A 14,269-nucleotide genomic window follows, 5' to 3' on the forward strand; every position below is an offset into this window, starting at 1 on the left:
CCAGGAAATCTGGAACAGCATGAAAAGGCCAAACCTAAGAATAATATGGATAGACTAAGGGGAAGAATACCAACTCAAAGGCACAGAAAATATATTCAACAAGATCATAGAAGAAAACTTTCCTAACTTAAAGAAGGAAATACCTATGAAGATACAAGAAGCATATAGTATACCAAACAGACTAGACCCCCCCCAAAAGTCCCCTTGCAACATAATAACTAAACAACTAAACATACAGAATAAAGAAAGAATATTAAAAGCACCAAAGGAAAAAGGCCAAGTGACTTATAAAGGCAGACCCATCAGATAACACCTGACTTAATGGAGACTTTGAAAGCCAGAAGGACCTGGACAGATGACCGCAGACACTAAGAGACCATGGCTGCCAGCCTAGACTAATATAACCAGCAAAACTTTCAATCACCATAGATGGAGTGAACAAGACATTCCAAGACAAAATCAGATTTAAACAATACCTATCCACAAATCCAGTCCTACATAAAGCACTAGAAGGAAAATTCCAACCTAAGGAAGTCAGATACTCCCATGAAAACACAAGCAATAGATAATCCCACAGCATAAAATTCCAAAGAAGGGAAATACACACACACACAATCACAAAAAGATAACAGGAATGAATAATCACCTTAATATCAGTGGACTTAATTCACCTATAAAAAAGACATAGGCTAACAGAATGGATATGAAAATTGGATCCATCCTTTTGTTGCATACAAGAAAGACACCTCAACTTCAAAGATAGATACTACCTCAGAGTAAAAGGCTGGGAAAAGTGTTTCCAATCAAATGGTCTTAAGAAGCAAGCTGGTGTAGCCATCCTAATATCCAGCAAAATAGACTTCAAACTAGAATCAATCAAAAGGGATCGAGAAGGACATTACATACTCATCGTAGGAAAGATCCACTAAGATGAAGTTTCAATTCTGAACATTTATGCCCCAAATACAAGGGCACCCACATATGTAAAAGAAACATTACTAAAGCTTAAATCACATATAAAACCCCACACATTAATAGTGGGAGACTTCAACACCCCACTCTCACCACTGGAAAGATCTGCCAGAACAAAACTTAAAAGAGAAATAAGGGGCTTAACTGATATTATGACTCAAATGGACTTAAACGATATCTACAGAACATTCCACCCTAACAAAAAAGAATATACCTTTTTCTCAGCACCCCATGGAACCTTCTCTAAAATCAACCATATACTCAGTCACAAAGCAAATCTCAACAGATACAAAAAATTGGAATAACCTCCTGTATTTTATCTGACTATCATGGTTTAACATTAGATTTCAACAACAACAAAAATTACAGAAAGCCTACAATCTCATGGAAACTGAATAATGCCCAACTGAATGACAAGTGGGTCAAGGAAGAAATAAGAAAGCAATTAAAGCCTTCCTAGAGAGCAATGAAAATGAATGTACTACATACCCAAACTTATGGGACACTATGAAAGCAGTGCTAAGAGGAAAATTCATTGCACTAAACGACCACATAAAGAAGTTGGAGAAATCTCACACTAGAGACTGAACAGCACAACTGAAACCTCTAGAACAAGAAGAAGCAAAGTCACCCAGGAGGAATAGACACCAGGAAATAATCAAATTGAAAGCTGAAATCAATAAAATAGAGATTAAAGAGAACAAAACAAAGAATCAATGAAACAAAGAGTTGGTTCTTTGAGAAAATCAACAAAATAGACAAGCCCTTATCCAAACTAACTAAAAAGCAGAGAGAGAATATCCAAATTAACAAAACAGAAATGAAAAGGGGGACATAACAACAGGCACTGAGGAAATCCAGAGAATCAATAGACCATACTTCATAAACCTGTGTTCCACAAAATTGGAAAATCTAAAAGAAATGGACACTTTTCTGGATAGGTGTAGGGCGTTTACCCACCAACCCCACAGCTCCCCAGAGTTTTCTTGAGTATGAGAAGCAGGAAATATTAGATAGAAGTATTTATATTGCAGAGATAAGCAGATAGAAAATAAAGGATAGCCTCGAGAGGGCCTGGAACCTTTTCCAAAGGGCCCAGACTGTCTCTGCCCCAGGGTATTTATAGAGAGCCAAGCCCTCCTCCCCCCAGCACAGCCAAGTGCAGACCATTTCAGACACCTACACTCAGGCCTGTGGCCCCAATCATCTTCTATGCGGACCTGCTGGGTAAAGCCATGAGGAACCCGGAAACGGGCTCCCACAAGTCCCCCTTTCTTAATATATAAAAAATAACTCATTAATAGCTTACAGCAATCTCCATAGCTGTTATACCTCCCAGTATGGGAGTAGAGGATGATATAGATGGCATTTCTTTTTTTAAATTAGGTCCAAGGTGACCTCAGCAGTCTTAGCTGCCTCAAGCCCTTTCTACAATACCTTGTCCCTGAGGATTATAAGGAATACCTGTTTTATGTACGATTTCCCATTGGGTACAAAATTGTTGAAATGCCTTACTACTATATTCAGAACCATTATCAGTTTTAATAATTTTTGGGATACCAATATATGAAAAACACATCAAGCAGTGCACAATTACATGTTTTGTAGCTTCCCCAGGTTGTGCACTAGCCATTAAAAATCCTGAATAAGTGTCAATGGTCACATGTACATATTTTAATTTGCCAAATTCTGCAATATGAGTAACATCCATTTGCCATAGGTGATTAGGAAGACCTCGAGGGTTTACCTTTAAGTGAGGGATAGAAAAATATTTTGGACATACCCCACATCATTTAACTATTTGATGAACTGCTTCTTTGGCAAGATTGAATTGCTTTCTTAAGCTTTTGCTATTTTGATGATGAAGAGCATGTGACTGTTGGAGCCATTTCCACTTGGGATAATGCAGCTATCTTTAACTTATCAGCCATTGCATTACCCTCAGCTAATGGACCAGGAAGAATGGACTGAGCTCTAATATGACCCACAAGTATGGCAGCTTTCTTTTGTGAATAGTGGCTTGAATTTGCTGAAACATTTTGACTTGATTGTTGTTAGTTCCAATATTTTCACCAAAACTGTTGCTATTCAAAGGAGTCAAGAACATAGATGTTCTTTCATGAAACATATCCTTCATTAGCTTACTCTGAGAAAAAGCACTTATTTTCACTTCATTAGCTTTAACTCCTGATATTATTAGCAGCTGTGATATTTAGCATTGATTTCTTATAAGGAACTTTCAGGTGAAGCAACAATTTTTGAAGACAGCTTTTCTGAAGTTTGTTTCCAGTCTATAAAGCAGTCATTATTTTGAATGCCTGTTTCCTTGTCTCCTTATTATATTCGCAAAGTAATCATTCATTGCCGGCTGTTTGTTCTAAAGACAAAAAACTTTATTTTCTCATAAGTTTCTTCATATCTAAAACAATGTTCAGTGTATAAACTGCTTTCTCAATGATTTTAAAGTGGTGTGTAGGCTCTTATAGGTAGCTTTTTTCCTGATCTGAGTTCTCAAGAGGTAAGATTAAGCTTTCAAGCATTGGCTTTGAGAAGAAACTATATTCTGAGATGAAAAGTTTTTGGACAGTATTGCCATCTTTAGCAGAAATACTACATTTCCCAGAATTCATTTCTGTTCAACAGTACACTGTTAAGAGCTGGTTTATGGACTCTATTTCCCATACTTCTTTTTGGGTCCAGGAGTCAACTTCCAGTTCTCTTTTACAGACTTGCTTACAAATTCTTGCCTGGGAGGTTTGAACCAAGTTTTTTTGCTTTTGCAATGGGAGATTTGAACAAGCATTTTACATCTTCAACCATGGGACATTGGGAGATTTCTGGTCTCTCCTCAGCTGGCTTTAACAGGTGTCTCTTCTTCATTAGACACTGCCCCCCTCCCCCATCAGAACCGCACTTGCCTGGTTAGCAGGCATTGAGGCTGGCATTCCTGATAGCAACTTTCCTTGGTGCTTGTGTTTGCCTTAGCCAGTCAGTGGAAAAACAAAAACATTTACAACAACTTTTCCATAGCTCCTTCAGAGAGATTTTTCTCCCACTGATTTTATTCTCATTTTGCTTGTTCCTTTCCCCCAAGATGCAGAGCTTCAGATATCTCAGGCTGATCTGTTACTCTGCTAGCTGTCTTTGGATGTAGGGGCTTTTTTCTCCCCCTGAATCTGCCTCAAATACTAGCAGCTTTGTCAGGTCATGCATTTTCTGGGGAGGAATCTGTCCCTTCTCCGTTTCTTCAGAGAGTCTTTCTAACAGTTCCCAGTTCCGTCTCAGTTTATCCCCTGTGCCCCAGAAACAGTTTCCAACACCACAGTGGCGGCTTTCCCTGCTATTGAAGGTAGGGGCTTTTTGTTCATTTCTGTTTTCGGGGTCTGTGTGGTTTGCATACAGACTGAAAATCTAACAAGGGAGGTTTTTGCAGTTTCTACTCCCATTAGGACAGGTGTTTTGCCTCATCAAGCCTTCACCTGGCTCAGTCCCCCAGTGAGTTGTGTTTGCTTGTCTGGGTGCTCAAGGACAGAGCTTATGCCAGAGGCAATCACCCCTCAGGGCTACACTCCCTCATCTCACAGGGAGTCAGTTGAAACAAAGCTTTTCTCAAAGAGATTCTTTCTCGATAGAAAACAAAGCTTTACTTCTGGATAGTTTTGTTCTGCCCTGGTTGGGCTCTTTCCCCAGTCAGCGTTCTGACTCAGCAGCACAACTGCTTCAGACACAGTTCAGTTTTACTGTTTTCCCAGAAAGGTCTTTACTCTGGTAGGAAAGCTTTTCTCAGATTTCTTTTTGCAGCTGTGGACCTATCAACACAGGAGTTATAGAAAAGCAGACAACTGTGCCGTTCCCACCGGCTTTAGCCTTGTTTGTTCATTAGCAATCTTCCCCTGGGTCCTGCACCTTTCTGCCTCAGCTCTGTGCTCCAGGAAGTTTGCAACTGCAGGAACCCTAATATCCTCAAAATGCACTCCAACTCAGAGACCTGGCCAGTGGCTTCTGGGTTTTTGGTCAGAAGTGAGGATACAATGCTTCAGGGGATCTTGCATTAGGAAGATTAGGAGCACCTTTTCATTCTGAAACACTCAGAAACAAAACCCTTGATGTCTCAGCTCAGCTGTAACTGAAAAGCTTGGCTCTTTTGCTTTTTTTCAGGTAAGGTTTTCTGCCCTTTGGGCTCTGTAGCTTTTCACCCACACTCTCCCAGCATTTCCCTCAGGGGACTTTGACTCACTGTCTTTTACTAGCTTGAAGAGACAGAACTTAGAGGTTTTTTTTTGGAACTTGTCCCTGCCTCCTGCATTGCAGGGAGGATTTTAAAGCTTGAAAGAGAAGTTAGAGAGGTTTTGCTGTCTTAAGAGGTTTGTTGTTTTCCCTTAGAACTAATCACAGGTGGTCCCCATATTGGTATCTTCAGGTGATTCTAATTTTTTGTCCTTCTGAGAGAGAAAGTTAAAGACTTTAGTTTTTAAGTTTAAGAGAGCTTTTAGTTTGAGAAAGATTAAGGCTTTTTAGAGTTTTTCCCAAATTTTTCAAGAAAAGCTTTAAGATTTTTTCCCGAGAGAGAAAGACCAACTTTTCCCAAAGCTTCCCAACTTTAAACTTTTTGGCTTTTTACACCCGCATTTTTGCCTCTGGGAGAAATCACTTTCTCCTGCCGCTTGGACTTAGCATTTCAGCTGTCCCTAGGCCAAAAGCTTCCATAGGAAACTTTTTCTTCCCCATAAGCTCAAAGAAGAGCTTTTTTACTACCAGGAAACCTCAAAGATTCTTTTCTTCCCCAGTTTGCATTCATAGCCTCCAAGTCAGAAAATTGAAGAGTGTTTCTGTCTAGTTGCCTTATTTTTTCTACACGATCTTACACTTCTAAGTTTTTCCTACACTATATTACCTCACTATGCCTTATACTTTTTCACAGACAGAAATTGTGAAAGGGATAGAAGACAGAAAATTTTGACAGAGAATTTTGCGCTGCAGCATCGGACATCCTTCCAGTCCGTTTTCCTTTTCTCCTGAGGATAAAACCCCTGCCCCTCAATAATAATATATTCCATAACACTGGCAGGGCTGACTCACACTTTCGCCAAAAACTCTGTTAAAAAAAAAAAACTATTATTTTCCTTTTTCTTTAGTCCCTACTACTTTGTATTTAGTCCCTGTTCATTTGTCTTTAGTCCCTTTTTTTCTTTAGTTCCCTTTTTTCTTTAGTCCCTTTTTTTTTCTTTAGTCCCTGTTCATGGCACCATTCTGTGGGGCGTTTACCCACCAACCCCACAGCTCCCCAGAGTTTTCTTGAGTATGAGAAGCAGGAAATATTAGATAGAAGTATTTATATTGCAGAGATAAACATATAGAAAATAAAGGATAGCCTCGAGAGGGCCTGGAACCTTTTCCAAAGGGCCCAGACTGTCTCTGCCCCAGGGTATTTATAGAGAGCCAAGCCCTCCTCCCCCCAGCACAGCCAAGTGCAGACCATTTCAGACACCTGCACTCAGGCCTGTGGCCCCAATCATCTTCTATGCGGACCTGCTGGGTTAAGCCACAAGGAACCCAAAAACGGGCTGCCACATTCCTAAGTTAAATCAAGACCAGATAAACTAGTTAAATAGACCAATAACTGTAGACGAAATTCTAAATGGTCTTATTAAATAAGAAACACAGAGCCAAATAAAGAGTTAAAAGCCCAAGAGATCCCAGCACTAGCAAAGAGCCAAGACCACCTTATCTTACCACTTGCTGCTGTCCTTCTCCTGAGACCTTCTTCCTGTGTGTCTTGAGTTTTATTGCTTCCCTGTTCTTCCTCCTAATTCACTCTAAGCCCAACCACATGACTTCCTCGTCACTGCCTGTCTATACAGACCTCCTGGTCTCTATGGTTGGTACTGGGATTAAAGACTCAAGGGTCACCATGCATAGCTGTGTCCTTGACCACACAGAGACTCTGCCTGCCATGTGATTGGAAGATGGCATGGGCTACTACCACCTGAATTCTGTTCCTGGCTCGCTAATGACCTCTGATCTCCAGGAAAATTTTATTTATTAACATACAAATAAAATCACATTTCAGCACAATTAAAATATCACTAGAAATAACCCCTAAGGAAGTAGAAACAGTTGTAATTAGAGTTTTCCTGCCTGGCCCACAGTCAGGACAAATCTCTCTCACTTGCCAGGCCCATAGATGCTCAGAACCAACCAAGTAAACACACAGAAACTTACATTGTTCAGAACTGTATGGCCGTGGCAGGCTTCTTGTTATCTACTTCTTCTATCTTAAATTAACCCATTTCTATTAATCTATACTTTGCCATGTGGCTCGTGGCTTACCATTACCTTACATCCTCCTAGTCATCGCAGCGGCTTGCAGTATCTCTCCGCTCCAGTGGCCAAACAGCATTTTATTTATAAGAGCGATATCTACAGCACTTATAGTTACAACTTAGTATATATACATATATAATATCTTAGATAGAATATATTAAGTATTAGACTCAGGTTCTGTAGGATAGGACACCTTTTGGAATGATCTTTGTAACGTGCCACCTACCCACACTCTAGACTTCCCTGGATTTTAGTATGTGTTTTTTGCTTGATATTGTTTGCATTTATTGTAATTCCAACTTATCTAGGTCATTATCCCTCATTACTCCTAGACAATATTTGATAACCATTTCTTTGTATATAGTCTTGTATTAGGTTAGAACCTTCTTATTTAGACAAAAGGGGGAAATGTAGTGGATAGCCATCTCAGCATTGGCCTGGAAGTTCCAACCCCCATTGAGGCTTCAGTAATGGTCACGCCCACAAGGCAGGGCTGAGGGAGGAAGCTGAAGACCCAGGATTGAGAGGAGAGCTTTCTCTTGGCTCTGGGTCCCTGGACGCTGGAGGTAGACTGAGCAGAGTTCTTCAGAGAACACCGCTGGACTGTGCCATACCTTTGCCAGACCCTGTTTCCTATCCCTTCATTTGTAAGTTAGCCCACAAAATAAACCTCCCTTTTAACTACGTGGAATAGCCTTAATAATTTTACCAATATACAGTCATTAAAAGTCTCTTAACCACAAAAAGCCCAGGACCAGATGGTTTCAATGCAGAATTCTACCAGATCTTCAAAGAAAAGTTAATACTAATACTCTTTAAATTGTTTCACACAATAGAAACAGAAGAAATATTATCAAACTGCTTTTATGAGCCCACATTTACTCTGCTTCCCAAGCCAAACAAAGATGCAACAAAGAAAGAGAATTACAGACCAATCTCCCTCATGAACATTGATGCAAACATACTCAATAAAATACTGGCAAACAGACTCCAAGAACACATCAAAAAAATTATCCACCATGATCAAGGAGGCTTCACTCCAGAGATGCAAGGTTGGTTCAACATATGAACAACTGAAAGAAAAAAAACCACATGATCATTTCATTAGATGATGAAAAGTCCTTTGACAAAATACAACACCCCTTCATGATAAAGGTCTTGGAGAGATCAGGAATACAGGGAACATACCTGAACATAATAAAGGCACTTTACAGCAAGCCAACAGCCACAATCAAATTAAATGGAGAGAAACTCAAAGCAATCCCACTAAAATCAGGAACAAGACAAGGCTGTCTGCTATCCCCATATTTATTCAATATAGTACTCAAACAACTTCTAGCTAGAGCAATAAGACAACAAAAGAAGATCAAGGGAATACAAATTGGAAAGGAAGAAATCAAACTTGCACATTTGCTGATTGTATGATAGTATACATAAGTGACCCCAAAAATTTGACCAAGAAACTCTTACAGCTGGTAAACACCTTCAGTAATGTGTCAGAATACAAGATTAATTAAAAAAATCAGTAGCCCTCCTATATACAAATGATATATGGGCTGAGAATGAAATCAGAGAAACATCACCCTTTACAATAGCTACAAATAATATAAAATACCTTGGGGTAACTCTAACTAAGCAAGTTAAGGATCTCTATGACAAGAACTTTAAGTCTCTGAAAAAAGAAATTGAAGATATCAGAAAATGGAAAGATCTCCCATGCTCATGGATAGGTAGGATTAACATAATAAAAATGGCAATCTTACCAAAAGCAATCTACAGATTCAATTCAATCCCCATCAAAATACCAACACAATTCTTCATAGACCTAGAAAGAACAATACTTAACTTCATATGGAAAAACAAAAAACCCAGGATAGCTAAAAGAATCTTGTACAATAAAGCAACCTCTGGAGGCATCACAATCCCTGACTTCAAGCTCTACTATAGAGCTACAGTAGTAAGAACAGCTTGGTACTGGTATAAAAACTGACATACGGACCAATGGAATCAAATTGAAGACCCTGACATAAACCCGCACACCTATGAACACCTAATTTTTGGCAAAGAAGCCAAAAGTATACAATGGAAAAAAGAAAGTATCTTCAACAAATGATTATGACATAACTGGATGTCAACATGTAGAAGACTACAAATAGATCCATATCTGTCGCCATTCACAAAACTTAAGTCCAAGTGGCTCAAAGACCTCAATATAAATCCAGTTACTCTGAACCTGATAGAAGATAAAGTATCTTGAATACATTGGCACTGGAGATCACTTCATAAATATAACACCAGCAGCACAGACACTGAGAACAACAATTAATAAATGGGACCTCTTGAAACTGAGAAGCTTTTGTAGGGCAAAGGACATGGTCAATAAGACAAAATGACAGCCTATAGAATGGGAAAAGATCTTTACCAACCCCACAACTGATAGAGGGCTGATCTCCAGAATATATAAAGAACTCAAGAAACTAGACATCAAAATACCTAACGGTCCACTTAAAAAAAATGGGCCATAGAGCTAAACAGAGAATTCTCAACAGAAGACTCTCAAATGGCTGAAAGACATTTACAGAATTGCTCAATATCCTTAGTCATGAGGGAAATGCAAATCAAAACGACTCTGAGATACCATCTTAACCTGTTAGAATGGCTAAGATCAAAAACACTGAAGACAGCTAATGTTGGAGAGGATGTGGAGCAAGGGGAACACTCCTCCACTGTTGGTGGGAATGCAAATTTGTACAGCCACTTTGGAAATCAGTATGGCAGTTTCTCAGAAAATTGGGAATCAATCTCCCCCAAGACCCAGCTATACCACTCTTGGGCATATATGCAAGGAATGCTCAATCATGCCACAAGGGCACTTGCTCAGCTATGTTCATATCAGCATTGTTTGTAATAGCCAGAACCTGGAAACAACCTAGATGCCCCTCACCTGAAGAATGGAAAAATACAATGTGGTACATATACACAATGGAGTACTACTCAGCAGAGAAAAACAATGACATCATGAGGTTTGCAGGCAAGTGGTTGGAACAAGAAAATATCATCCTGAGTGAGGTAACCCAGACTCAGAAAAACAAAGATGGTATGTATTCACTCATAAGTGGATACTCGATGTAAAGCAAAAGATAACCAGACTGCAACCCACAGCTCCAGGGAGACTAGTTTGTAAGTAGGACCCTAGGAGAGATACAGGGATTGCCCAGCAATGGAGAAATGGATAAGATCTACATGAGCAAACTGGTGGTGAAGGGGGTAATGGATGGTAAGATACAGGCGAATAAGAGCTTAGGGGAGTGAGAGGTCTGAGCTGGATCAGGAACAGAGTGGGAGAACAAGCAAAGAGATACCACAAAGATGACTCCATCATAGACTACAGGCAATAGTAAGAGGGTGTCTGAGCTGACCCACTCTGTTGTACCCTAACTGACATCATAGAACCCTCATCCAGTGTCTGATGAAACCAGATGCAGAGATCCACGACCAGATCCCAGGTGGAGCTCCAGGAGTCCAATCAACAAGAGAGAGGAGGGATGCTATGAGCAAGAGATATTAAGAGCATGACTGGAAAAGGAACAGAGACAACTAGCCAAACTAGTAGAAACACATGAAAAGTGAACCGCTAAGGAGACCTCATAGCACTAGACTAGGCCCTCTGGATAAACGAGACAGTTGTTTAGCTTGAACTGTTTAGGGGGCCCCCAGGCAGTGGGACCGGGACCTTTCCCTAGTATATGAGCTAGCTTTTTGGAACCTAGTGCCTATGGTAAGAAATTTTGTGCAGCCTTGGTGCAGGGAGGAGGGGCTTGGACCTGACTCAACTGAATGTACCAGGCTCTTTTGATTCCCCATGGGAGACCTTGTCTTGGAGGAGGTGGGAAAGGGGGGTGGTGTAGTTAGAGTTTTTCTGCCTGGCTCACAGTCAGGACAAATCTCTCTCATTTGCCAGGCCCATAGATGCTCAGACCCAACCAAGTAAACACAAAGACACTTACATTGTTTACAAACTGTATGGCCGTGGCAGGCTTCTTGTTATCTACTTCTTCTATCTTAAATTAACCCATTTCTATTAATCTATACTTTGCCATGTGGCTTGTGGCTTACCAGTACTTTACATCTTTCTTGTCATGGCGGCGGCTGGCAGTGTCTCTCCCAGCCTTCCACTTCCCATAATTCTCCTCCTCCTTGTCCCGCCTACCCTATCCTTCCTACCTGGCTACTGGCCAATCAGCACTTTATTTTACCCAATCAGAGCAACACATTTGACATACAGAACATCCCACAGCAGGGTGGATTGGGGGGAATCCTGGGGTGTGAGAGGAGGGAGGACAGGGGAATCTGCAGTTGATATGTAAAATGAATAGAAAATCTCTTAATAAAAAAAGAAAAAGAAAGTATTTTGAAATGAGTTATCTTGGTATAGAATAGTTGGTGAAAAGGAGTAATATAAGAGATAAAATACAAATTAAAAGGCCAGGGTAGCCAAATAAACATTGAAAGGAAAAGTGGTTAGTGGATTTTTAAAATGTGCATTATATGGTCACAGTTATATATTTATTTATAGTCCATTCATAACAGATATTATTTAGACATCACTTGGGGCCATCAATTTCCCTTTACCAGATGTGCATTAAACACAAATGATTCTTTTTTGTTTTTGTTTTCCAAGACAGGGTTTCTCTGTGTATCTATGGCTGGCCTGGAACTCAGAGACCTGCTTGCTTCTGCCTCCCGAGTGCTGTGATTAAAGGTGTGTGCCAACACAACCCAGTTATAAGTGATTACTTACTGTGCATGATGTTGGAGGTCTGGAACTCAGGGTCCTGGGGCTGCGTATCAGCTGCATTGGGGAGGAATCGTTGCATGTTCTCTGTGATATACCAGCTTTGGTTCTCATCAAATAGAGAAAACAGGATGACATTTCTCTTGTCTGACATCATCTGTTAATAACATATATTAAAAGGGAGAAGGAAATGCCACTCATATTGTAGGTAGGAGCTAGCTGTGTAGGATGGAGGGATGGCATGTACTAATTCTTTGGCTCATTTCATTTCCTCTGAACAGTCACTATTATGGAATATCTTGGAAGAGGGATAGGCATTTTGAATGATGAATATATGTTTAGAACTAATGCAACCTCAAGGCAGGAAAGTAGCTGGATCTAATAAATTTCATTCTTTCTGGACTCAAGATCATATACTGGTACAGTTTATAGCCTCATTAATATAGAGAAATATAGATCTTAAAGATAAGTCATCCAAGACAATTAAAAGTTCCTATCCTGCAAATATTTTTACATAAACCTACCAGCTTATAGTAAACTAAAAATCTAAAAAGGAATTAAGATATGACAGGATGAACAATGGATAATACTGATACCTTAAAGATTTTGTTCTAAAAAATTCAATATCTTAGAATAGCACTTTGTATAGTGAGCTAACTTCATGAGTTTTACCTGGTAATTGAGTATAAGATTTAATATCTAAATTTCATATGTGTAAATTTCATTTTGTATAACCCACAGTTGCAAAAGCCAAAATGCTGAAGAGGAAATTGGAAAATATGTATGTCAGCCATCTTCCAAAAGCTGGTGGGAAAAGTACAAATATGAAACATTCTTAGGAGAGATATTTAATCATATCAAAATATTAAGTTCAAAGTCCCACTACTCTGTATTTGTATACCATATGTTATACCTTCACTTAAGTACTTTGATCATTAAACCTATGAAATGCCTTCAACTAGTAAGAATTTATATTACAGCCCAGAGAGACCAGCTCCAAGGGCTGCAGAACAGGGCTCAAAGAAAAAGCTGCAGCATAGTAAAACTTAAAACTTTTTTTTTTTAATCTGAGGGGTATAGGAAGAAACATATATGCTCTGATGGTTGTAGCTGCAAGTTTCTGTCCCACCCATTCCCACAGCTGTTCAGTCCCAAGTAAACAAACAGAGGCTTTATTAATTACAAACTGTTTGGTCTATGACTTAGGCTTATTGCTAGCTAGCTATTAAATCTTAAATTAACCCATTTCTATTAATTTATATTTTTCCCCACAGCCTTGGCATTACCAATCTTCTGGCATCTTGTTGTTCCTTGGGCAGCTGGATCATGTCTACCCCCATCCGCCTTCCTCCTCCCTGTATCTTTCCTTGGATTTCCTGCGTGGCTATAACTTGTCTTGCCATAGGCCAGATCACCTTCTTTATTAACCAATGGTAACAAAACATATCACAGCATACAGAAAGACCATCCACAGCAGATGGTAACTTTATTTTTGCATTTGTTCTCTTTTCTCATCTAGGCTTCTCTATTTTCTTATGAAGTCTCTCTTTATTCTTTTTTTGTTTGTTTGTTTTGTTTTTATAGACAGGGTTTCTCTTTAGCTTTGGAGCCTGTCCTGGACTAGCTCTTAAGACCAGGCTGGCCTGGAACTCACAGAATCACCTGCCTCTGCCTCCTGAGTGCTGGGATTACAGGTGTGCACCACCATTGCCTGGCTTTTTTTGCTTTTTGAGACAGGGTTTCTCTGTGTGGTTTTGGTGCCTGTCCTGGAGACCAGGCTGGCCTTGAACTCACAGTGATCCACCTGGATCTGCCTCCTGAGTGCTGGAATTAAAGGCGTATACCACCACCACCCAGCTCTCTCGCGCTCTCTCTCTCTCTCTCTCTCTCTCTCTCTCTCTCTCTCTCTCTCTCTCTTTCGCTCTCACTCTCTTGCTCTTCTTACAGCTACATATATTTAAGAGAAACTTTTATGTTGCATATAGGAGTACATTTTAAGGTCACATTTCAGTAAATGATAAGAAACAGAGTCATCCCTATACTTACAAGTAGTAAATCTCAACTTCTTAATTGGCTGTAAAGTACAACTGCAGCAGCAAATATATCAGTTATTACATTATCTAGCATTTTGTGCTTAGCAGAAATGCTGGGCTTTCTAGAAGTGTTTACAAAAAGAGA

At 39.8% G+C, this 14,269-nt stretch overlaps 1 protein-coding gene across 1 annotated transcript in view; it reads right to left on the reverse strand.

Annotated features, from left to right (window-relative positions):
- The window catches only part of F8 (coagulation factor VIII), a 186,458-nt gene that overhangs the window by 114,623 nt on the left and 57,566 nt on the right, over positions 1–14,269 (reverse strand). Inside the window, exon 12 of the mRNA XM_036175252.1 lies at positions 12,098–12,248. Coding sequence (XP_036031145.1) covers positions 12,098–12,248 — 151 coding nt within the window. The remainder of the gene's footprint in view (positions 1–12,097; positions 12,249–14,269) is intronic.

This window comes from Onychomys torridus, chromosome X (assembly GCF_903995425.1).
Source record: "Onychomys torridus chromosome X, mOncTor1.1, whole genome shotgun sequence".
NCBI classification, from domain to species: domain Eukaryota; kingdom Metazoa; phylum Chordata; class Mammalia; order Rodentia; family Cricetidae; genus Onychomys; species Onychomys torridus.